Source organism: Silurus aristotelis (assembly GCF_946808225.1).
Source record: "Silurus aristotelis genome assembly, chromosome: 1".
Taxonomy (NCBI): domain Eukaryota; kingdom Metazoa; phylum Chordata; class Actinopteri; order Siluriformes; family Siluridae; genus Silurus; species Silurus aristotelis.
Window position 1 is genome coordinate 41,030,725 of NC_139574.1, and position 25,371 is coordinate 41,056,095.

Below are 25,371 nucleotides of genomic sequence, written 5' to 3' on the forward strand. Positions count from 1 at the left end.
TGCAAGTAGTTAATAACATTCTTGTGTATGTTTCTATTTTCTGGACCACCATTTCCAAGGTTACTGTTGGTAATACACTAAGACGTCATAGTTTGAAATCATGCATGGCATGGAAGGTTCCCCTGCTTAAACCAGCACATGTCCGGGTACGTCTTAAGTTTGCCAATGACCATTTGGATGATCCAGAGGAGTCATGGGAGAAAGTCATGTGGTCAGATGAGACCAAAATAGAACTTTTGGGTCATAATTCCACTAAACATGTTTGGAGGAAGAAGAATGATGAGTACCATCCCAAGAACACCATCCCTACTGTGAAGCATGGGGGTGGTAACATCATGCTTTGGGGGTGTTTTTTTGCACATGGGACAGGACGACTGCACTGTATCAAGGAGAGGATGACCGGGACCATGTATTGCAAGATTTGGGGGAGCAACCTCCTTCCCTCAGTTAGAGCATTGAAGATGGGTCGAGGCTGGGTCTTCCAACATGACAATGACCCGAAGCACACAGCCAGGATAACCAAGGAGTGGCTCTGTAAGAAGCATATCAAGGTTCTGGTGTGGCCTAGCCAGTCTCCAGACCTAAACCCAATAGAGAATCTTTGGAGGGAGCTCAAACTCCGTGTTTCTTAGCGACAGGCCAGAAACCTGACTGATCTAGAGAAGATCTGTGTGGAGGAGTGGGCCAAAATCCCTCCTGCAGTGTGTGCAAACCTGGTGAAAAACTACAGGAAACGTTTGACCTCTGTAATTGCAAACAAAGGCTACTGTACCAAATATTAACATTGACTTTCTCAGGTGTTCAAATACTTATTTGCAGCTGTATCATACAAATAAATAGTTCAAAAATCATATATTGTGATTTCTGGATTTTTTTTTTTAGATTATGTCTCTCACAGTGGACATGCACCTACGATGACAATTTCAGACCCCTCCATGATTTCTAATTATTATAATCACAAACTGCTTTTAGAAAATGAACATGAAATAAGGCTGTAATACTGCACTGTATTTAACTGTCTGAACCAGATTTATTCTAGTTTTAAACATATTAATAGTCATTTTTATTTATTTTTGTTGTATTTTGATGTTTTTAATTTCATTGCAGTAAATTATGTTGGTATTTAATTTAAGTGTGGGTTTAGTTTTTAATCTATTACACAGTAAAAGCCTTAATATTTATAAATGTGTATTTAAAGTTAATTAAAATTAAAATATTTAGGCTGTAATACTGCACTGCATTTAACTAATAATATTATTATTCTTGTTATATATTGTTATAATTTTAAATGTACTGATAGTTTTTATTTTGATTCTTTATATTTTGAAGTTTTATTTCAGATTAGTTTCAGTTAATAACTTTTTTATTGTATTTAATTTTAGTCTACCAAACTACAAAAATCACTCAGTGTTGAATTGAGGTGTTTGGACATTTCTTCCAGCTCATAAATCCTATAAAACATGCAGCATTAAACATGAACTTCCAGCAGATGAACATCTCATAATACTGTCTGGAAGTGAGAAATGTACAGGTTGTTTTTACTCCATACACATGAACTTACTTTGATCAGAAACACAATCATACTCCAAATCAATTCATCAATAAAGTCAATAAAAGAATCCCAAACTGCTGTGTGTCTTGTCCTCGCTATTAATGACGTCATTAGAGCGCCACTACTTCTAATTACCTGCTGTGACAGTGAGCTCTAATACACATCACACTGCCACCTACAGGTCATTTATGATTCTGCAACATTCATAGAGTCACTCCGGTCAACTTCCGGTTCTCAACTCGGATTCACTCGCTTTATACACAGTTTACAGCCGTTTTTATCTTATTTATGACTGTAATATCGCTCTTCTCTCAGGAACAACAGAAAAGCTGTAAAGACGATATTGTATCCGCTCTTTACCTCTGTAATGTGCGCATGCGCGTAGTGTCCGGTTAAGAGAGACCGGGTTACGTCACAGACGGAGGGCGGGGCATCTCCCTGTGACGTCACAGTAAGGCAACGTCTATAATTGGGAACGCGTCTCTGTTTCTCTCATTTCCGAAGTTTTTGCTTGTGAGTAAAGAGGCATAAACATGGAACTCTTCAGAAGGTTGAGAAAGTTTTTTCAAAGCAGAAGAACAAAGAAAACTAAGCAGATTGCTGAAATGAAGGAGAAGCTGGAACACATGGAGAAAGTAGAGAAAGACTTGGATGCATTTTCTCTTCTAATGATAGAGAAGTTAACAGAAGACAAAGAAGAGAAAGCCATTCTGCTACAGACGGTGCAAAAGCTGGAGGCTACTTTGGCTTCTGAGCGAAAGCAGCAGGAACAGGACATAACTGAGAGAAGCCAGAGCTGGACGAGAGAACAAAAACAACTGGAGGAACGTGTTGCTCAGCTTGAGTTTGTTTTGGATCAGACCACCATGGACCTCCAGTCTTCCTTGGAAATCAATGAGGAACTGGAGAAAACTGTAGACTGTGAGAGAGAGAGCTGGACGAGAGAACAAAATAATATAGAGGAACATGCTGCTCAGCTTGAGGTCACTTTGGAACAGACCACAATGGAGCTCCAGGATACTCAGAATCACTGTGAAAAAGTGAAAAATAGTGCAGAGCAGGAGAGAGATCATTTGATCAGAGACAAAGAGCGACTGGAGGAACGTGTTGCTCAGTTTGAGCCCACGTTGAATTTTGAGGAAAAACAAGAGGACGAAAGAGAGAAAACTAATCTTGACATAGAGGAGAGGAACAACTTACAGCTTCAGACCAACAGGGGGCTCCAGGATACCCAGAATCTCTGTGAGGAAGAAAAGAAGACTTCAAAAAATAAAACAGAACATTATATGAGAGTCCGAGAGCGATGGGAGGAAATTGTTGCTCAGCTGAGACAAAAAAACATTCAAAAGAAAAGGAGAAATAGAAAAAGAAGAAGACGACAAGAGAAACAGAGAGTCTGAACACTTTTACCACAGCGAGACACAATAAACACTATTAAATAAATAAAGATTTTGAATTTCAATCATGTCTAATGTCTCTTCATCACAGAGAGCATTCAATGATGGTATTTATTTTTCTTAAAATTCACTTTAGTAAAGTCAGTGATGTTTGATGTCCTTAAAGAAAAGAAATTTGACAGAAACTGAAGTTGAGGTATTTTCTTGCAGCTTTGGTGCTTTGTTAATTTTGAGCTCTGAAAGCAATATAGCTGACAGTTAATGTGGGGCAGAACCTGATTCACTTAAACATCTGTACTTTATAATTAATCACATGGATTGGCACAAGAAAGTGGATGATCTTTTAGCAGTCATTCTGACAGGGTTAACACTGGATTCACCTCACAACACCTGAACACTACTGCTGGATGGAGCAGCGGGTGCGTGCACGAGCGGCAGATCTGTGGCTGATGGGACTAATCAGTGTGCTCTGTTTTATTGACTGGTGATGAGGAGAATGTGTGTGTGTGACTGGTGATGTGTGTGTGTGTGTGTGTGTGTGTGTGTGTGTGTGTGTGTGTGTGTGTGAGAAGTGCAAAACAGATTAACAAATCCGAAAACAAAATAACAAATACGAAAACACAAGTCAGACAAACCGGAAAATGTAGGTATAGTTTGTGAATGTAAACTTACCGATCATTGGACAAGACACCTGTCAGTCAAGATATACAGGTGAATGACAGGTGTCTTGTCCAATGATTGATAAGTTTACATTCACAAACGATACCTACCTTTTCTGGTTTGTCTGACTTGTCGCTGTGTTTTCGGATTTTTTAAATGTGTTTCGTGCAACGATGCAGACAAACTGGAAAAGGTAGGTATAGTTTTGTTTCCTTTGCAGACTTTCCTGAAGCCCCTAAATTATTAATGGTCATAGTGACATTGGTAACATTGCATTAATGTTATAATATCTGATAGCCATTAGAGGGCACTCTCGTGCTGCATGTGGGTGTGTTTGCAGTGTACAGAGTAAACGAGTAAAAAACGCTGTGCAGTCATGTCTCCGGTTCTTTCTGCGCATGCTCCGAACTTAATGGGATAATATGTGTTTTATAGCATAATGATGCAAACATAACAGTATTTACATTCATCACATTACTGTGCTGGAAAACAATACAAATTAAATAAAAAAGAAGAAAAAGCGTAGAAGAAGAAAAGCGAGACAAAGACAGAGGTAATGTGATGTAATGAATGGTGATGATCATATAAATAAACTCAGTTTAGTAAAAGTTTGTGAACAAACTTTATTTTGGTCCAGTTTTTAAAGTTTATTCTAAAAGTTATAAATAGTGTAATAAGTGGACAAGAAATATGAGTTGTTCATGTGAGTTGTTCATTCACAGATTTTTTATTTATTTTTTTATTTCAATTCAGTGTCATTACAAAATAGGTTTATATTTGTAGAGATTTTATTTGGACAAACATATCGGACAAAAGAAATCAGCAACATATATTGTTCATCCTGTATCAGTCGACCTCTAGGTGTGAGTTTAAATGATATGCTCAGTTGTATGTATGAGATAATTGTAGTCTGGACGGTGAGACGCCACTAAGCGTTAATATTATAATAATTACACTGATCTATTAGAGACGCTTATCAGAAAAGTCCGAATCAAATCCACTCACAAGTGCAGCAGATTCATGTGATGTGAAATAAAGTCCTAATGGCAGCAGCATTATACAGTCATATATATATTTCTATAAAAGAGCTCTGATACGGATTTCAGTCTTTAAGAAGAACATCTTCAGAGGGGTTTTTTCTCGTCCTGGTATCATAAGTGTAGATAAACACAACAAGGTTGTGTTTAATTCACAGCCCTGATGAAGTCTGATGACCTGAAGAGGGTGGAGCTGAGACTTCAGACAGCAGACGGACTTCTGAGGAGGAACATCAGCACCACACGAGAGGTTAGAGGTCACCCAACCTGTAATTACTCCTGGAGGAATTAAGTGTGATTAGAGAGATAGTGATTTAAATGTATTAATGCAGCTGTGTGTGTGTGTGTGTGTGTGTGTGTGTGTGTGTGTGTGTGTGTGTGTGTGTGTGTGTTACTGCAGTTATGATAATAATAATAAGAATTATAAGTATTTTGGGGGCTGTTATGAATTGTTCAAATCTTCCCTCTACCTCTCCTTTATTAGTGTAGTTACTGATAGAAAAAGTGAAAATCTTTTTAAAACAACTTTCATGCAAAACATCTTGTGGCTCAATTAGATGAGATTTGCCTCTGGTTTGAGATTTTACTCGACTTATGTTTTTGCTGAACTTTTTCTACACTTAAAAGCCAAAAAAAATATCATTGACACTTTTCTTTCATGTGAACAAGCTTTTTTTTTTCACAAGACTTTGTCTTACACTTCCAGTGACTGTAGCTGAAGCAGAAAGAAGCTTTTTAAAACTGAAACTAATCAAATGATACCTGAGATCCACCATGTCACAAGAGCACCTCAGCAGCCTCGCTGTCATAAACATCAACCATACAAGTGCTGGTCAGATTTGCAACGATGATGTAATTGATGACTTTGCAACAAACAAAGCAAGAAAGATCTGTTTTTAGGAAAATGACTTTGTAGTGAAAAATGTATTTAATTTGTTTGTTGTGTGAATTGCCAATTTATTATTATTTATTTTCATATTGTATTTATGTATTTATTTGTAAATGTATTTACTGTAAAGATAAAGTAAGTGCAGATTGTTGTTAGTTATTTATCTTTTTAGGTGGCAGCAGGATGGGAGCAGGTCATGACGTGGAAAGGATTCTCGGTCGAGATCTCGGCCTTCGAGATCTCGACCGAGAACCGCTTCCCCCCTCTCCGCGAGACGGAACGTCATACTGTGATTCTTGGAGATTCCATCGTCCGGCATGTCCGCGCTACCGGAGACAAAGGTAAGGTGCACACTCGCTGTTTTCCTGGTGCTCGTGTTCTCGATGTCGCTGCACAGGTACCCGCGATCTTGTCATTCCGATTCAAATCAGTCCGATTGAAAGATTTAGCGGTGGACTTTTTACATGAGACGTTATCTAAGCTGATGTGATGTTCACAATCACGACTTTGTGACGTGCACTTTGTGTATATTTTCTGAAAGGAATGATAAATGGGCCGATTCGAGATCTGATACGGATGCCAGGTGAAGAGGAGGTGGAGATTTGAGGAAGCACATTTTGTCCCTCAAGTATTGGGTCTTATCAACAGCATTAATCGTGTTAACGCATTTGCATGGAAGAATTTTTATTTTGTTCGGTTTATAAAAAGGTTCATGTCATGAATCCTCTTGTGCGAGTATTTTTTATTTTATTTTTGTCCGAATCTTGATGTTATTGTTACAATAATTATGGGAGTCACGTGATTAAGGAATGGACGATACGGACCAGAAGAGATGAGGGTGAGCTACTCATTCTGTTTGTCATCATTTGTCCTTTAGCTGCCTTGTCATATTTTCATTATTGGAACTAATGTCAGAGTTCGTGTATGTAGACGTGTGTATGGGTATCTGCTTATTGGAAATGTACCATTTTATATTATTTCTGATCAAAGGAACGAAATGATCTAAAGAACCAAGTCACTGAAATGAGGCCATCTTCCAATCACTAGCAGTGATCAGTAATACTGATGAGTGCCATACGGGGGCACTAATGCTTCGAGTAATACCAGGGAACGGATCAACGAATAAAAGAATGCTCTTAGCATGGAAAACGATGCATTTGTGGCCTGTACACAATAAGATAGAAGAAAGACAAGAAACAAACAGCAATAATCAATAGACTGGAAAGCTTACCAAACAAAAGTCCAGCAGGGGGCGCTCGCCTCTAACCCGGGTGTGTGTTTCTACAGAGAAACACTACAGGAGCTCATGTAGAGTCGCGCCGTCACCATCTCTGTGACGTAGCATCCCTGATTGGTGCAACAATCTTTTTAATCCACCAATGAAACGTCATAGTCAAATGTCATGCTGTCATAGTAACATGCAAACATTGTAAGTCCACTATTGAATCGAAGGCCGTTGTTGAGACCAGACGTTTGTTTACTGCAGTAGGAATGTTCACTTTAAAACTGCAACAACATACAGAAATATTGCATTTTCATTTCTTCAATTACACTAAATATTGACAAATATATATTCTGTATATGTTCTAGATCTGTATTGAGCAAGTATAAGAGAGAACATTAAATATGATGTCACATGTAGTGACAGACATTTTCACGTTGTTCTAATCAACAGTATTCGGGGACATGACTGCGAGTTCTCCAGAAGAACAAATGCTGGTAATGTACAGTTCAAACACACACTGTTTTTCACACAGAATAAACTAAAGCCCATCACTTCCTCACCTAAACACACTGTTCATTTAGATTTTACTTACCGCAGCCAAACGGCCTCATTTTGTAAACCCCTTGATCACTTCCTCTGTCTTTAAGGGAACTAAACGAAGAGGAATGAATGAAAAGTGGTATCCAATCTGCGATATTATTGGGGACCTGATTATGGTTCAGAACGATCTATAAAACATAACTGACTACTAAAATCAGATTGTCAAAATGTCCATATAGAGGAATGTGAGCGCAACTGGCAACCGCTCTAAAAGGACACGGCTCTGATTTGATTAAACAGAGTGAAGGGTATTCATGAAGTATATCAGAATTGTACAAATCAATGAAACTACTTACTCTATGAACTCTATTTGAACGAAATCATTACTGAGTTTGGACCAAAATGATATCTGTATGCTAATGTGTGCTAATCAGGAAATACGTTCTACCTACCTTTCCTAGCCTGACTTTAAAATCCCACCCCTGTCTGGCCTGCACTTCCTCCCTCACTCTGCCCTGTCTTTCCCTCCTGCATTGCCTGAGTTTATCTCACCCACATTACTTCACCTACATTACCATACCTAACTGTGCTATATGTAATGAGGCACACAGGGTCAAGGTAGAGACTTGGAGGTTGTTCGATGTAGTTGTGAGAAAGGTCAGGGGTCATGTGTGTACCCTGGTGCTTTGAATTTGTCCCTGTGTGTCCTTTTATAGCTGCAAGTTTCAAATACTGTTTACGTTACCCTTCAAATAGCTTTAGCATTTTTGTGATTTTTATGCCAAACTTATATGCTGTTTGTGTTCCAGTATTATTACAGTGCTCCAGTACATGTGGTGCCTCCTCAGCAGTACTCAGTCCATCCCACAGGATTCAATACATGCTACACTGTACTCCCTGGACCTACTACCCCAACAAATGGTAAGTTGATCATGCCTTTCCAGTCATCCTTACAAAAAGCCTGGTTTTCTTGTAGGATGTTATGATCCTCACAGCTTACATGTTGGTCTTTAATTGAAACTGATACTGTTCTTATTAGTGTCGGCTGCAGGGATGTTCTACTATAATGATCAGGCCGTGTACAACCAGACTCCATTCCCAATGGTCCCTCCACTGCAGCAACATCCATCTACCAAGAGGAAGAGGAAAACGGTGCGTGTGCTTACTCTTTGTTTCAGTACTGGTTCATTTACTGAGTATATGAGCCTCAATAATTTTTTATTTTTTTATTTTTGACTCGTCTAGTCTGTGATTTAATTGCTACTGTCTCTGTTGTCTACAGATGAACAGCTTGAGAGTTATTCAGTAAAATCTGCTGCATTAGATGGCGCTGAAACGTCTACCTCTTCAGCTGAGCCCGGTCCTGCACAAGCCGTCACACCAAAGCCAGATAAAACAGAGCCTGTGCACGTGCCCCCAGAGGTTCCAGCTTCTGCTCTATTCACCATCGATGAGCCGAAACAGACACAGCTCCTCGTCCTGACGACTCCCGATCGCTCAGAGAGGTGAGTTTAGGGATCGTCGCTGTCCCCGCACTGGATTTTAATTGGTCAAGATCTTTTACAATGTGACTAAATTAAACGTGTAGTCCAGCATTTTCCAACATGTTTTAATTAAGACGTATTGCAATTTGTTAAACTGTTGTGCATGTTAAACGGTGTTGACTACAAAAGTAGCCTGAAAGAACAAATCCGTACTTTTAGAAATAAGACCCGTACTTTTTAAATACGTTTTCTACAAATAAAAGAATTAGACATCTTTAAATTTCAATATGCAATATTATCTTTTGGTAATGGCGTATAAAAATCTCACATAATCCTTCCTTTTTCCCACAACTGACCTTTGACTTTCATTGTAATCGAGTCATGAGTAACGTTTTCTGCTCATCTCAATAAACTAGGAGGCATGTTAGCTCTTGGTTGTAGTTTTTGAACATGGACTACAAATACTGTAGATATAAACTGAGGTGCCAACACTGGAGAATTTCTTTAAATAACTATATATAAAGATAGAAATGCTGTCGTTCACTTCGGTGAATGTGTGAAACCTACATTTACACTACAAATTCACAGTAATCCTGGTGTTTTATTATTAATTGGGTGTGTTTGTGTGTTAGGATAAGCCAGAGCTCGCTTTCCAGCAGTCTGACTTTGACCTTGAGCCAGTCTCAACCACAGTCGAGAATTCCAGTGTGTCTCCTGTGATTGTGGAGCATCTGGCTTCAGCAGAAACACCAGCAGATGAGATCGAAGCGCAGGAAGCCGAGCCGCCGAAGAACGAACCCGAGCCCAGCTCTGAGGATGAAATGCACAGTGAGACCTACTTCTTCTGACTCGCACACTTCATCATGTTTTTCACTACTTTTCATGTCTGCTTTTGCTCGTTCCTTTCTCAGAGCCAGAGATGGAGAATAAGAGGATACAATATAGTAGAGACTTTCTTTTGAGCATCCAGTTCATGCCTGATTGTATGCAGAAGCCAGAGGGGCTTCCACCCATACCTGATGTGGTGCTACACAAGGTAAGCCTCCTGACATGTGGGCTTTATTTGAAGTTTAAAACCAAATAAGGAATATTGTTTCACAGATCATTGCTTCACTCTCTGCTTTTACAGTGTAACCAAAATAAGTTGCCACCGGACCCACAGGGGCTCAGCTCCAGAGACTCAAATATCTCAAATATTCCAGCAGGAATAAAAATATAATCAAAATCTACTGAATTTGCAAATGAAGCTTCAAGTGGATAATCTGTTATCAGGCTTAAACCCGTCCTTCTGTAACATTTCTATGGTATCTTCATGTGTAATATTTGTATTTTTTAATTGAACAGATTTTTAGTTTTTATGATGATTGACTTTTCCAGGCCAGTAATCGTGAGAGGCTTCAGGACGAGCTGGAGGAGGCGAAAAACAAAGCTCGCAGAAAAACCAAGGGTAACGTCAAGTTCATCGGGGAGCTGTTTAAGTTGCGGATGTTGACGGAGTCCATCATTTATTACTGCGTGGTAAAACTGCTGGAAAAAAATAACGGGGAAAGTCTCGAGTGCCTCTCTATTCTCCTCACGACCGCCGGCAAAGAGATGGACTTTAAGAAGGCCAAGGTAAACAACCAAAGACGCCATTGTAGAGCATTTTCATTGCACAGGTTAACAGAGCACTTGCTTATAATTTATAGACCAATACAAAGAGGCTTGGAGAAATTGCTAGAGCTCTATTACATAAATAGTGTGCTTCCTGTTGTTTAATATTCGAACAGCTGTTTCAAGTGTAACCGATGAAATGTTTATGAAACGCCAGTGAACATCTGCTTTTAACAACTTGTCACGTCTGAGAGCTGTAAATATCTTCTATTAAACATGTTTCCTAAAGTACTTCTATTGGAACTATTGGAACAGTAGAATAGGTATTGGAGCACGACTGCTGAATTGTTGCCTAATTTTATTCCTCCTTCAGGTACAAATGGATATGTACTTTAAAAAGATGGAAGGAATTGTGAAGGGGAAAAACCTCATCACGTGTTCACTTCATGCTCCATGATGTCATTGACCTGCGCCTGGTCAGTAAACTTGTTTGTTTGCCTACTAGATGTGCATTCGTGCTTATATTTAACAGTAGTACATACTGAAATGATAAGAAAACAGTGAATGCCGTGTCCGATTCCTCGTTTCAGCACAACTGGGTATCACGGAGAGTTGTAGAAGGACCGAAGACCATTGAAAATATCCACATGGATACCAAAATGGAGGAGCAGGAGGAGTAAAGAAAAGTTCAAGAAAAGCTACGATCCATGGGCATGAATAGGCGAGGTTATAGAGGGCATATGTGTTCTAGACTAATCCTTTTTACAGCTTAGTCCCCTTTCTTTTCACAGCACTTAACCAATGCACTGCAACTTTTTGTTGTTATTTCTTGTTTCTTCTACAGTATTTCCAAGTCATGAGACCATGAACACTGTGAGCATGAACATTACAATAGACCCCAACAAGATCCCTAAAATCAACAAGGTACTGACTTTACATGTGCAGAAACATGCTTTTCAAATGCAAGCTTGAACTATTTCAGTCAGCATTTAAAGCTTGAGATGTAGATGAACTCAAACCTGCTGGTGAAACGATTTACGTAGTTGAAAAGTATTAACCTTTAAGAGTTGCCTTAACTAAGCGTTAGAAATCCCCAAATGTTTGTGGATTTAGAGCTTTAGGAGAGCTGCTTCATTCCTTTTTTTATTCAACAAGAAGGCAGTAAATAGCAATGAGTGATGTAGCGGTGAGATTTTCATGATCTGATGGGAAACGTTTAAGTAAAAGCATGTTCTGATTGAACTGTTTGCATATTCATTAGTTTTTGTTTACATGGTCGACTTTTCCTTAAAGCTTTCGAGTTTCACTCACACGATTAGGACTGCGGCTATCGATTATTTTAGTGATCGAGCATTCGACCGAATATTATAAGTACCTTTTCTTTATTAAAGAGAAATATGAAATATACAAGAGAAAGTAAGACAGGTCAAGTCATCTGTTTGGTTTTTAGAATAATAAACATTTTAATTGCTGAAATTGCAGAAGGGAATATCTGTGAAAACTAAACCCATTGAGTGCATTTCATTGCGATATGCAAATACAAATATATAAATAAAAATATAAAACGTACTTTTCTAATTACTTTAAAACGGTAAATGCACCGTACGGTGTTCTCTTCGTTTTAGTTTGAAATGGTAGAGAAACCTTCGGGCGGGATGCTGTACGTTTTTGTTCGGGTGGGTGTGGAGACCCCGCTGGAGCGAAACCAGATCACATGTGACCACATGGTTCATCTGTTCCATCAGCTGCTGCAGGCTGGGATCCTCTCCACATCTCAGTTTTTTAAAGGGTTTGTAAATTATTATGAATACACTTGCTTTTACATTTGGTCATTTTCAGAGAATTTTATAAGAGAATCAGAATCCTTTATTAAGACTTTTGTCTGTGTTTTCTTTTTGCTCTCTTTTCCCCCATTTTCTTACCTATCCTTGTTTACACAGGTTCTCAGAAACCCTCGAGATAGCAGATGATATGGCGATTGACATTCCTTATGTATGGCAGTACATAGCGGAGCTCGTTAATCCTGTGCTTCGGGAAGGAGGAATCTCTCTGAGAGAATTATTCATGTATTTACAGTTACATTTGAGACTATACATATACATTTTTTAGCTGGAAAGGAAGTTGGTGTTTGTTTTTAATTGTTGATTTCTTGTGAATTCCAGTGAATTTAGCAAACCACTATTTTCTTGTACCAGTCTGTCGTTCCTACCTCACACTTCACTGCTGTCACACTGTCCTCGTACATGTCCTGCACCACCCTCACATACTTCTGTGCCACACCAGAGTTCCAATATACACACATACAATGCCACAACTCCTCTCTAAACCCTGTTGTCTGCTTTCTCTCCTTCTGACCTTCTCTATACTTTTCTTTCAACATTCTTAAAGCAAATAATTGAGAAAAGAAGATAAAGATAAAAACTTTTTTATTAGTCCTCTTTGAGTTTTATATGCAGTTTCTGCTGTTTATTCAGTTAAAAACTGAAGCATATTTAACTGTAGACAAACCACTAATGTTAGGTTATGTAACTGTACATCCTCAGTGTTATAGTCTAATGCTAATGCTAACTGTTCATATCTCTGTGATGTCACAGTGCGCTGCTTTCGACCACATGCAAAACAGCCAGAACAGCAGCAAACTCAACACATCGAGCATCAAACTTCTCAATCACGCAACCAAATCGATCTATTTCATCCTCTTCAGAAGAAACACATTAGCGGTAAGTTACTTTACAAGCCTTTAGTTTAATTAAATTAGCAGGTTTATCGCTAGTTACGTGCTCACCCAGAACTTCCGGGAAGTACGCTCTAGCTAGCATGAAAAACATTTAGCTTTAATAAAGTCCCTAAATCCCAACGTCATCTAAACATGACATTACTACTTAACGATCACGAGTTAATTTAAAGGCTGTAAGTAGAAGGAGGCTCCACTGAGTAAACGCATCCCATCAGCATTCATAAAGACCGAACCGTCAAAAACCCAACATCATATAGGAGCTGAGCTGCGTGCGCCATGCCCCTCAACCAAAACCACACCCTCCACATAAAACCCTTTGTAATAGAAACATGTTCACAAATCATCTTAATTTTTCTCTCCAGAGGGCAATAAAGTCTCCTTGATGATAATCTATAAAAAAGAAAAAATACGCTGTAGAAACGCAGAGAAAGAACGATCAGACTACAGAGATACTCAATATAAAAGAAATTTACAAAAACTTTATGGAATGATTTGTGATTAAAGCAGTTCTTTTTTTTTTTTTAGATTCAACAAACTCTCTAGAAGAAAATATTGAAAAGACCTACAGAAATGGAAAAGACAAGCATAAGCCAGCAGGAGCTTCAGGCCATTAAGAGCCTTATGCTACTTAGCAACACTCACAAGTATGTTTTTTGCTCTTTATACTTTATTCCAATCATTGCAGTGATACAATATAATATGTAATATAATAATATATTATATAATGTTTTATCTATATGTTTCTTTTCCCTTCCACAGAAATGTCAGTGTTGAAAACCAGCTTCTGGCACTTAAAGGTGTGTAAGAAAGTACAAGTTGATTATTACTGCATGATTCAGTTCTATTAAAATAAACATATAATGTGATAATGTGATCTGAGCACCTTTTCATTTCATTTTGTAAATTATTTTACAGAAGTGAACACCAGACAAAATCTGGAAATCCGAGGCCTGAAATGCAAAATCAGCAGCATGGAGAAAAGCTTTCGCTTAATGGAGGTACTTTCTTTCCATTTTTAAATGCAGACATCATTGAACTTTTAGTGAGAAATGTGACTAAATAAAACTAAATCTGCTTTTTGTTTTCGATCCTCAACAGGAAAAACTTTACAAAGTGGAGAACGAGTTGAACAAAGGTAACAGTAAAATCTCTAATACTAAGTTTCTGTACATTTTGATGTGTTCTGTATTTGCATTGACTATGAAATAAATAAACACAAATAATTAATAATACAATAAAAAATTATAATTAATACAAAAATTAAACAAGCAGGAAGCTGATAAACGTATTTAAATGTGACATGTTGTAATCTAATTTTAGTGGATATACAGTTTAATCTTAGCATGTGCTAAACCTAGTATGTACATTATCACCAAAAGTATTGGAACAATAATAGAAAAAGTATTGACAAGGCAAATTCTTCACCGTCTTAATGAACCTAAATGTGTAACAGTCATTTTTTAAGATCTAGGAAGAAATATTGTAGGTCTCTCTGGATAAGGGCGTGTGACAAATGATATACATTTCTTTTATATTCATACAGACCCAAAGCCCACAGCAAAGAGAACTGGATCAGACATGTCACCACCCAGGAAAGCTCAAAAGCCTCGACTTCATGCTGCTTCAGCTGATCCTGTAAACACAACACACACAACACAATCTCTCATCTCCAGTGCATTAGAAACACTACAAAAGTCCTGTTCTGATGTTTTACCTACAGACAGGATTCATGCACTTCTCACAGGAACAAGTGAACTTCCTGTTCTGAGAGATGAAGAGAAACACGTCATTTCTGAGTTTTGTGTAAACGAGGTCAGTTCTTATCTTCTGTTTTATTTAATGTGCATGCGATTTAAATACTTTATTCTTTAGCTGTGGATTTGAGTTTCTCATTTTTTAAAGTTGATTCATAATTCACTGGTCCTGATGTTCTTAAACTGAACAGTAGATATGATTTATCATGTCAAATTTTGTACATTTTATACAATATCTAATAGTTTTCCTAAACCCAGTCTACAGTCAAGTCTTAACTTCCTAATATTTGTTTTAAATACATGATTTAAATACATGTTTATTCAGTTGGAAGCTTAAAAATTTCCTCCGTCTCATTTAGTCCTTAGCAGAGACGTTTCTGTCTGTGATTTTGGAGAAGCTCAAGGTGGAGAAAGGGTTTATGGGACATGATCTCCTGCAGTCTCTCTGTAGGGTTTATGTAGGCGTGTGTCAACAGAGAGGAGACACTCACAAAGCACATGCTCTCGCCTACAGACTCCTTAAAGAAGGTGAGATTATATTTCATTACTTATCTACTAAAAATGATCTGGACACTGATACAGAGAGGACAATTGTGTCTTGTTGTTGGTGATGTACAGTGGATGTAAAAAGTTTACACACTTATGAAATGGCAGGTTTTTTAATATAAATATAAAGATAAAAATAACAACAGTGTAAATGTCAAACTTGTTACATGTTTAATGTGATTTTCCAAAAAACAAATATCCAGAGAAAAAAAAAAATTTAATAATTGGTAACTTTTTAAATAAAAAACTATCACATCTTGATTGCATAAGTCTGAAAATCCCCCATAACTACTACTTTGTGGAAGCACAACTTGCCTTTATTATGGCATCAAGTCTTTGTGAATAATCTCTGTTAACTTCCCACATCTACACTTTGGAATTTTATCTACTCTACTTTGCAGAAATGTTTCTTTAAATTGCGAGGTGATCTCCTGTGTATGGCTCATTGTAGGTCATTCCATAGGTTTTCAGTTGGGTTGAGGTCTGGGCTTTGGCTGGACCATTCCAGTATTGTAATGATCCTTTTCTGAAGCCGTGCCTTTGCTAATTTGGATATGTGCTTTTGGTCATTGTCATGTTGAAATGTGAAACTCCTCTTTATTTTCAGCTTTTTTACAGAGGACAATGTCACAGTCTTCTGGGTTCTCTCTCTCTCTGCTGGACTATCTCTTTCTTCCCCAGGAGTGGCTCTCGTTCCTGATCATCCCCTCGTCTTATGCTCGTGTCATGCTTTATTTTTCCTGGCTCCGGAAACACAACCCCTATCTAGATTAGAATAGTGGACGAGTCTTGGAATGGGGGGTGCCCTGCCAGACGGGCTATCTCGCCTCAATCGGCCCTGTACCTGTCCTGTCACGTCAGGAGCCTCAACATGATCTCAGCTCTATCCCGGCAGTCTACCATGACCTAGGGCATCTTCAGCAAGGTCAAAGCATCCTCCCTTCCACCACACCGGCCACATGACTGTGCCATCAACCTGTTGCCTGGAACCTCTTCTCCCCATGGACGTTTGTACAATCTGTCTGGACTGCAGAAGGCCATGCACCAGTATAATCAGGAGTCTCTCTCTGCCGGGAGTATTCACCCTTCCTCCTCCCCCGCTGGGGCTGGGTTCTTCTTTGTGGAGAAGAAGGACAAACCCTTCGCCCATGTAAAGACTATCAGGGACTTAACACCATTACTTTTAAGAATCGCTATCTCCTACCGCTCATGGTGAACGGGAGCTCCTGGCTATCAAGCTGGCCTTAGAGAAGTGGTGTCATTGGCTTGAGGGGGCCAAGGTGCCATTCATGGTTTCATGGCAAACGATGTCCCGTGCCCGTTACCGGGTAGGCCAGAAGGTCTGGCTGTCCACCTGAGACCTCTCTCTCAAGGCTGCCCCTGTCCCATTTCTAAAATGATCAACACTGTTGCGGTCTGCCTCAAACTCCCCAGAGTCCTCCGAATCCACCCATCCTCTCACGTTTCCCGTCTCAAACCCGTCTCGACTTGTGCCTTCCGGTTTCGCAAGTCCGGTTCTGCAACGTGCACTTCCGGGTCGGCAGCAATTTTGAGGTTTTCCCGCGCTGCCCGGTATTTAAGAACCCTAAGAATTCCCCCTTTCTGCCGGGATGTCGCTTTCTTCCCTGATTCTTGCTGAGGTTTTCCTGCCCTTTTTCCACCGGTTTGCCTGCCTGTTTTTACAGCTTTTTTTTTTTTTGGCTTTTTTCTCTGTTTTGTTCTGTTTTTTGGCTATTTTTGTTCTCTGTTTATGCCTGGATTGCTTTGCTGCATGCTCGGACTAAATAGATGTGTTTTATTTGGACTTTTGGGGGTTTTGTTTCTTGTATTATTTACTTGGAGGATGCTCTGTATTGGCTTTGCACCAAACATACCTTTTAGATTTATGGGAAATACGTTTAACCTTTGTCTCGTTGGACCAACACATTTTCCTACATGGTTGTGGTTGAATTAATTAATCTTTTGTCATCATTTATATGTGTTCGCATATTCATATTAGCTTTATTGTTATTTCTCTCTGCAATTTGATAAGATGCAATTTTATAAGGTGTGTCAACTTTTTATATCCAATGTCATTTTTTTTTTTTTTTTTTTTTTTTTTACAGTCTATTTATTTTCTGTTGTCTTGTTGCTTTGCAGACTTTCTTGAAGCCCCCAAAGTGATTATGGTCATGGTGACAGCATGGCCAAGTTTTTTGTCCTATGAAAGTTCTTTATGCCGAGCAATTCACATAGTGAGCAACCTGAAAGCAAAGGGAAAGATATTTCACTTGCTCACCAAGTATCTGCACTGGGATGAGGTAAGAAGCTGATCCTCAGTGTTCCTCTCAGTGTCAATTTTTTAAACTGGACTTTATCAAGTATTTTACTGCCTCCTTAATCTCCCTTTAATTTCCAAGTATCAGTGTAATCTAGTGGGACAAATTCTTTAAACATTTATGTTGAACTATGCTGTCAGTCAAACAGTGTTTTATTGCATTGGGTATTAAATAATTGTGTATTTTTTGCCAGGAGCCTCCAGAAAACATCCACAATGCTATCACCAGCACCCTGAAGTCTTTTCTAGAAGACAGCAGTCTGAGGTTCCTGGAGAACAGCTGGTATGGTTATGATCTTTGCCCTGCTACCTGGAACTACATCTTCAGCCTGGATCTTCTGTGTGCACAACTGGGCTGGACTTGGACCATTACCAATATTATACGGTACTGAATGCAAAACATCTTCAACATATTTAATTCTCAGCTTTTTAATATTCAAATCTGAATGATAAAAAATTGATCATTATTTTTCTATAACATCAGCGCTGAGAGGATTTCAGCTGCAAAGTTAATATTTAGGCAGCTTTTTTATATCTTATCTTTAATACAATAAGATCTCACAGGGAAATATTGGGTTATTGTTGATATAGTGATGTTTCTGTGAGGAAATGTTTATTGTGCATTTATAAATGAAGTTTCCAGGATCAGTGTTCAGACAGTCAGAGAGAATTCTGTAATTTTAGCTGTAAGTATTTCACCATGAGAGGGTCTTTTTTCAGGAAGTGGTAGCTCAGTGGTGAAGGCTCTGGATTACTGATCGGAAGGTTGGGGGTTCAAGCCCCAGAATCACCAAGTTCCACTTTTTAGGCCCTTGAGCAAGACCCTTAACTTTCTGTGCTCCAGGGGTGCTGTAGTCATGGCTGACCCAGTGCTCTGCCCCCGGCTTTCTATCATCACTGGGGGTATGTGAAGAAAGATTTTCTTTGTGCTGTAAGGTACATGTGACAAGTAAAAAGTAACGTTAACCTGTGACCTAGTTCTTATTCCTGACTTTTTCCATTAACAGTCAATAATCTAGAGGTCGTTTGAAATATTGCAAAGTTCCCATTCATGTTGCATAAAATCACAAGTGATAATAAAACCACAATGCCTGCTCCATAACCACCACAAAGACCCGCAACATATCCATTTCTCCTCTTTTTTATTTACTAGAAAGGATCTTTGGCTGATCCTGAACACTTGGCTGATGCAAGCAAGAACAGAGCAAACACCGTTCCGAGACGTCTGTGTAGCAGCAGTTTTCAGGCTACTTGGTAAGTTTACTGTAAATCCTGTTTCAGAGCATCATCTCAGATTATTTCTGGATTCTTCAGTTTGTCACTCGTGTTTTTTGTCCTTCTCAAAAGGGCGACTTGGTCAACTAGGACTTAAGGTGAACATGCTAACGTCACTCGAAAACCTGGCAAAAAGCATAAATCAGTTTGGAATGCAAAACTTCTCAAAAGGTATTTCTAAAGAATCAAATAAAGATGTTTTTATTGATCTTTATCTTTATTCTCTGATGTTTAGTTTTGTGCTTCAGCAGATCCTAATTTTGTATTGGATGTTGTGTGCAGGTATGCCATGGGAAGTGCAGCTCTCAGTCATTTATGCCATTCATGATCTGGCACCCAGCAACCCTGAAGCAGCTCTGAAGACTTTGGAATCATGGAGGAAAAACAGCACACAGCGCGTTCCCCCAGCCGTCATCAAATGCATTACGCAAATCAGTTTCCTTTGTCATCAGACCAAGTCACAAAACTCTAAGAAAATACTGTAGTGATTATTATAGTGAGCACTGCATCCCCCAGGTCTGTATCCTCAGTCACCAGCTGTTCACACTGTGAAACATGACTGTGCTGCAATGCACAGCTCCAATCATCAAGTTTAGCAGTCACATGACCATCATGAGTCTCATCAGCAAAAACGACCAGACGCTTTCAGACAGGAAATGCAGTGGATAATGGACTGGTGCTGACTCAACAATCTTTGTGTTCAGCTGTGGAAAACCTCATCTGGTCTCACAAAGCCACCAGCATTGTGGATGACCACATACACCCTTTACATTATTGATTATATCAGTGGAGGGCCGTGCATTTGGTACCTGGGCCTTCAGTGGGTACTTACCCAACTTAATCCACCTCTTAATACTACCACTATCACGTCGCAATTATAGAAACCATCAATACCATAAAAAAAATGCAATATAACAACGTGTGGTATTACAGAGACAGCGGCATTTCACATATGAAGGTGAAAACCATTTTACTAAAGCCAGAAACCCAGACTTCAAAAATCTACACTACAACTGCAACTGTGCACCTACATCATCTGGAGCAGTTCAGAACCAATATTTGTGTAATAACATGACCAAAACATAAAAATTTTAATAAAATACAACCTACTCAGCAGAGATGCAGACTCATAATGTGCTCCTCAGAGCCTGTAATCCAGTGGTACCGCTTGTATTCACTGGTCTGGAAGTGGTCAACAAACCCTTTCATGGGCTAAGATAAGCTAGCTAGCTTTGGGGTTAGCCGACCTCCTCACGATGTCTAGCTTTTCTTTGAAATGTATTTTTAAGAATGTCCGAAACTAAATAAATTTTTCTTTCTCCATAGCCATAAAAAAGTCTAACTCAGATGTATTCATGTAAACACAGAGCTACACACATGTTTTGTTAGTTTAACTTGGCTGTAACAGTTTCTTTTTGACCAACCAATCAAAGGACGGAAAAATGCTGACGCTATTCTTGGCCTCATTTCTATTAGAGACTGAGATAAAAGGCCAGCAGTACAGACTTTGAAGGCCTGGGCGGATTAGATTGACATGGCAGCACATAGAGGCTGAAATTTGTTTGGAGAAATGCTACGAAATGAAGAGAATAGACTTTTGGGAAATAATTAATACAATTTCATGAAACAAATATTACAAATTAAGTTGTAAATGTAGGTCAGTGCTTGTGATAGTGTTTAGGCCAGCAGAGGAGGCTTTACTGGCCCTGACCGCCCACCAGTGGATTATATACACAATATATTTGCACTTCCACATGGATCATACTGCGATGATGTTTGCACACATGTAGTCTTTAGATAGATAGATAGATAGATAGATAGATAGATAGATAGATAGATAGATAGATAGATAGATAGATAGATAGATAGATAGATAGATAGATAGATGGATAGATAGATAGATAGATAGATAGATAGATAGATAGATAGATAGATAGATAGATTGTGAGAACATAATATTTTATCCTTCCTTTCCCTCTGTTATGTGCGCATGCGCATAGTGATTGTGCGCGTGTAGGGGAGAGAGAGAGAGAGAGAGAGGTTGGAGGGCAGAGCATCTCGGTGTGACATCACAGTAGGGCAACGTCTATGTAAGTCAGAACGCGCCTCTGTTTCTCTCATTTCCGGGTTTTGTGTGTGTGAGTAAAGACACGTAAACATGGAGCTCTTTAGAAGGTTTAAAGAAATGTTTCAAACCAGAAGAAAGAGGAAAACTAAGCAGATTTCTGAAAAGAATGAGAAGCTGGAACATATGGAGAAAGTAGTAAAAGACTTGGATGCATTTTCTGGACCAAAGATAGAGAAGATAACAGAAGAGAAAGAAGAGAAAGCCATTCTGCTACAGACGGTGCAAAAGCTGGAGGCTACTTTGGCTTCTGACCGAAAGCCCACCATGAAGCTCCAGTCTTCCCTGAAAATCCATAGGGAACTGGACAAAACTGTAGAATGTAAGAGAGAGAACAAAAACGAAACGAGAGAACAAAAACAACTGAAGGAACATGTTGCTCAGCTTGAGGTCACTTTGGAACAGACGACCAAAGAGCTCCAGCCGTCCCTGAAAATCCATGAAGAACTGGAGAAAGCTGTAGAATGGGAGAGAGAGAGCTGGGTGACAGAACAAAAGCAACAGCTGGAACGTGTTTCTCAGCTCGAGGCCAATTTGGAATTTGAGAGAAATAAATGGGAGGAGAAAAGCAAGAAGGATCAACTAGACATGAGGGAGAGAACCAACTTACACCTCATCAGAGAGGTCCAGGATACTCTGAATCTCTGTAAAGAAGAGAGGAAGACTGCAAAGCATGAGAAAGATCATTTTATGAGACACCAAGAGCGACTGGAGGAACGTGTTGCTCAGCTGCAGGCAACTTTGGATTCTGAAAAATATAAATGCCAATTAAAAATAAAGAAGGCCAAACAAGACATGCAGGAGAGGACCATCCTACATCTTCAAACCGTCAGAGACCTTCAAGATGCCCTGAATCAGTGTGAGGAAGAGAAGAATTGTGCAGAGCATGAGCGAGATAATTTGATTAGAGAACGAGAACAACAGGAGGAACATGTTGCTCAGCTGAAGGCCACTTTGGAATTTGAGAAAAATAAGTGGAGGGAGAAAAGTAAGAAGTCCAAACTGGACATGGAGAAGAAAAACAATTTACAGCTCCAGACCATTAGAGAGCTCCAGGATTCTCTAAATCACTGTGAGGAGGAGAAGAATTGTGCAAAGCATAAGCGAGATAATTTGATTAGAGAACGAAAACATCTGGAGGACCATGTTGCTCAGCTGAAGGCAACTTTGAATTTTGAGAGAAATAAATGGAATGAGGAAAAAAAGAAGGTTGAACTAGATATGGTTTGGAGTTCTAATATGTTCCTCTCCTCCATTCGAGAGCTCCAGGATACCGTAAATCACTGTAAGATACAGAAGAAAAGCAATTAGAGAAACATGTAGCTCAGCTGAGGGCACTTTGGGATCTTATTATAAGAAACAGCAGCAAGATGAGACGAATCTGGACATCAAAGACAGGAACAGAAAGCTGAACCTCTACAAGCCCAAAGAGTCGCAGACAATTGCTGAGGAAACAAAGATTGTTAGGTGAAGGAAGAAAAATGAGGATGGAAACCTGAGAGTGACAGCATGCTGTGCTGTTAACTAAACTGCAGCTTTCCAGTGTCCCAGGTGAGATACTTCTTCACCTTGGCTGCTATTTCAGGTCATTTAGGAATCCACCTCTCTTGGGTCAGGCCTGTGTTTTTCTCCTGGGTTTCTCTCGGCTGCACTGCTTCCAGTACGTGTATGTTGATGTTGGATTTTTTGTCCAATCAGATTTCAGTCTCTATGTGCTGCCATGTCAATCTAATCTGCCCAGGGCCTTCAAAGTCTGTAGTACTGACATTTTTATCTTAGTCTCTGTGATCAATGGGTCTCTTTAACCAATCAGATTTCAGATTCTCCTCACAGGGCAGCTAGCTGGCCCAGAATAGCGTCAGCATTTTTCCGTCCTCTGATTGGTTGGTCAGAGGGAAACTGTTACAGCCAAGTTCGACTGGCAAAACACATCTGTAGCTCTGCACACATTAATACATCTGAGTTAGACTTTTTTATGCCTACGGAGGAAGAGAAATTTATTTGGTCTCTGACATACTTAAAAATACATTTTCCAATAAAGCTAGACATCGTGAGGAGGTCGGCCAACCCTGTAGCTAGCTAGCGTGTCTCATCCCGGGAAAGGGTTTGTTCACCACTTCCAGACCAGTGAATACGAGTGGTACCACTGGATTACAGCCTCTGAGGAGGCACTGAGGAGCGGTGCACATTATGAGTCTGCATCTCTGGCGAGTAGGTTGTATTTTATTTACATTTTCATGTTTTTGTCATGTTATTACACAAATATTGATTCTGAACTGTTTCAGCTATTGTAGGTGCACAGTTGTGGTTGTAGTGTAGAGGTTTGGAGTTTTAACTGGGTTTCTTGCTTTAGTCAAATGCTTTTCACCTCCATATGTGAAATGTACGGTGGCCGAGAAGTGCAAAACATATTAACAAATCCGAAAACAAATTAACAAATCCGAAAACACAATGACAATTCAGACAAAGCGGAAAAGGTAAGTATAGTTTGTGAATTGAAAACTTAACGATCATTGGACGAGACACCTGTCATTCAAGATTGAAACTGAAGTAACAGACTGTTACTTCAGACGCTTTATGGTCTGATATCCATAACTGGCTTTACCCAAAGGTTCCCCATCTAAGAAATTTCACTGTGAAGGACTTGTATTAAATTATCTTTGGACTTGTAATAAACAATAACAAAGACCACTTTCTTGTTAATAATATACTTCTTATGGGAACATTTTATATACAAAATGGAAATACTTGAAACTTAAACCAACATTTTTTGCATTTTATAATGAGTTTATTTCTTTCACAAAAGCCCTAAAAGTGATTCAATGGAAAAATGCTTTTGTCCTTTATAGAAAAATAATTTACAGAATAAACCATAGCCCTGTTTATTTGTATCCTTTTTTTAATTGTAATTTTATTATTATAAATGTTATTTATTTATCTATTTTTTTCCCTCTTTCCCCTAAATATATGTGTATATATTTGTATTTTTAGGCACCTGTTCTGTGTATTGTAATGTAAATTGTACTTGTTATTGCCACGTTGTTTGTTTATGGCTAATTGTTTAATAAAAATAAATAAATAAGACTGTTGTACTTCCTGTATATTTTGAATGACAGGTGTCTCGTCCAATGATCGGTAAGTGTTTCATTCACAAACTTTACCTCCCTTTTCCGGTTTGTCTGAATTATTATGTTTTCGTATTTGTTAATTAGTTTTCTAAATTGTTAATGTGTTTGGCGCTTCTCAGCCACCGTAGAAATGCCTCTGTCTCTGTAATGCCACATATTGTTATATTGGGTTTTTGTATTGTATTGATGGTTTCTATAATTGTGACGTGATAGTGGTGGTATTACGAGGTGGATTAAGTTGGGTACGTCCCCACTAAAGTCACGGCCCGCAACTGACACTGTTATACCCCTAAACTGCACAGACGAACACCAGAGGATCGTCATCTTCAAACACAAAAAGTAATGCAGTCTCTTTGTTTGGATCACAATTTTTGCAAGTTGGTACGACCCAGTCTGTGGTTGGGCAGCACAGCGTGATTAAAGGCACAGGGTGGTGGATGTAAGATGTTTATGTGTAGTATATGGTCGACGTAGAAATAATGTACAGTGGTGTGAAAAAGTGTTTTCATTTCCTGATTTCTTATTTTTTTGTATGGTTGTCACACTTTAATGTTTCAGATCATTAAACTAATTAAAATATTAGTAAACGATAACACAAGTGAACACAACATGCAGTTTTTAAATGAAGGTTTTTATTAAAAACTGCATGGCCCTGTATAAAAATGTGTTTGCCCCTAAACCTAATAACTGATTGGGCCGCCCTTAGCAGCAACAACTGCAATCAAGCGTTTGTGATAACTTGCGATGAGTCTGTTACAGCGCTGTGGAGGAATTTTGGTCACTCGTCTATGCAGAATTGTTGTATTTCAGCCACATTGGAGGGATTTTGAGCACAAACCGCCTTTTTAAGGTCATGCCACAGCATCTCAATAGAATTCAGGTCAGGACTTTGAAACTTTGGAATGGCCTAGTCATTTTGTTTTTCTTCGGACATTTAGAGGTGGATTTCCTGGTGTGTTCTGGATCATTGTCCTGCGGCAGAAACCAAGTTTACATCAGCTTGAGGTCATGAACAATCCTTCAGGATTTTTTAGTAAGCAGCTGAATTCATGATTTCATTGATCACAGCAAGTCTTCCAGGTCCTGAAGCAGCAAAACAGCCCCAGACCATC

At 39.0% G+C, this 25,371-nt stretch overlaps 2 protein-coding genes across 4 annotated transcripts in view; both read left to right on the forward strand.

Moving 5' to 3' along the window:
* The first annotated feature begins 11,286 nt into the window (after nucleotides 1–11,286).
* Nucleotides 11,287–18,628, forward strand: LOC310724416 (little elongation complex subunit 1-like). Of its 3 annotated transcripts, XM_083538438.1 has the most exons (13): nucleotides 11,287–11,301; nucleotides 12,003–12,166; nucleotides 12,318–12,443; nucleotides 12,972–13,097; nucleotides 13,640–13,758; nucleotides 13,874–13,911; nucleotides 14,030–14,112; nucleotides 14,213–14,249; nucleotides 14,658–14,926; nucleotides 15,228–15,396; nucleotides 17,554–17,714; nucleotides 17,926–18,116; nucleotides 18,452–18,628. In XM_083538438.1, exons 5-13 carry the CDS (start codon nucleotides 13,685–13,687, stop codon nucleotides 18,459–18,461), a joined length of 1,032 nt encoding a protein of 343 aa, XP_083394564.1. In that variant the 5' UTR covers nucleotides 11,287–11,301; nucleotides 12,003–12,166; nucleotides 12,318–12,443; nucleotides 12,972–13,097; nucleotides 13,640–13,684; the 3' UTR covers nucleotides 18,462–18,628. The 3 variants fall into 3 exon arrangements, with proteins under 3 accessions (XP_083394564.1, XP_083394565.1, XP_083394566.1); XM_083538439.1 differs by lacking the exons at nucleotides 11,287–11,301; nucleotides 12,318–12,443 and having other exon boundaries at nucleotides 12,068–12,166; XM_083538440.1 differs by lacking the exons at nucleotides 11,287–11,301; nucleotides 12,003–12,166; nucleotides 12,318–12,443 and adding an exon at nucleotides 12,644–12,710.
* Nucleotides 18,629–18,891: 263 nt separating this feature from the next.
* LOC310734067 (little elongation complex subunit 1-like) overlaps nucleotides 18,892–25,371 on the forward strand; it is a gene marked incomplete at its 3' end in the record, with an annotated part of 81,367 nt that continues 74,887 nt past the window's right edge. Inside the window, exon 1 of the mRNA XM_083555692.1 lies at nucleotides 18,892–18,985. Coding sequence (XP_083411818.1) covers nucleotides 18,919–18,985 — 67 coding nt within the window. The 5' untranslated portion in view covers nucleotides 18,892–18,918. The remainder of the gene's footprint in view (nucleotides 18,986–25,371) is intronic.

What these genes read in the sequence shown, in the direction of transcription:
- LOC310724416 (XM_083538438.1), top strand. Translation starts at nt 13,685, where the DNA reads ATGGAAAAGACAAGCATAAGCCAGCAGGAGCTTCAGGCCATTAAGAGC. An exon ending in CTACTTAGCAACACTCACAA is followed by an intron (nt 13,759 to 13,873) that starts GTATGTTTTTTG and finishes TCCCTTCCACAG; the next exon opens with AAATGTCAGTGTTGAAAACC. An exon ending in CTACAGACTCCTTAAAGAAG is followed by an intron (nt 15,397 to 17,553) that starts GTGAGATTATAT and finishes GTTGCTTTGCAG; the next exon opens with ACTTTCTTGAAGCCCCCAAA.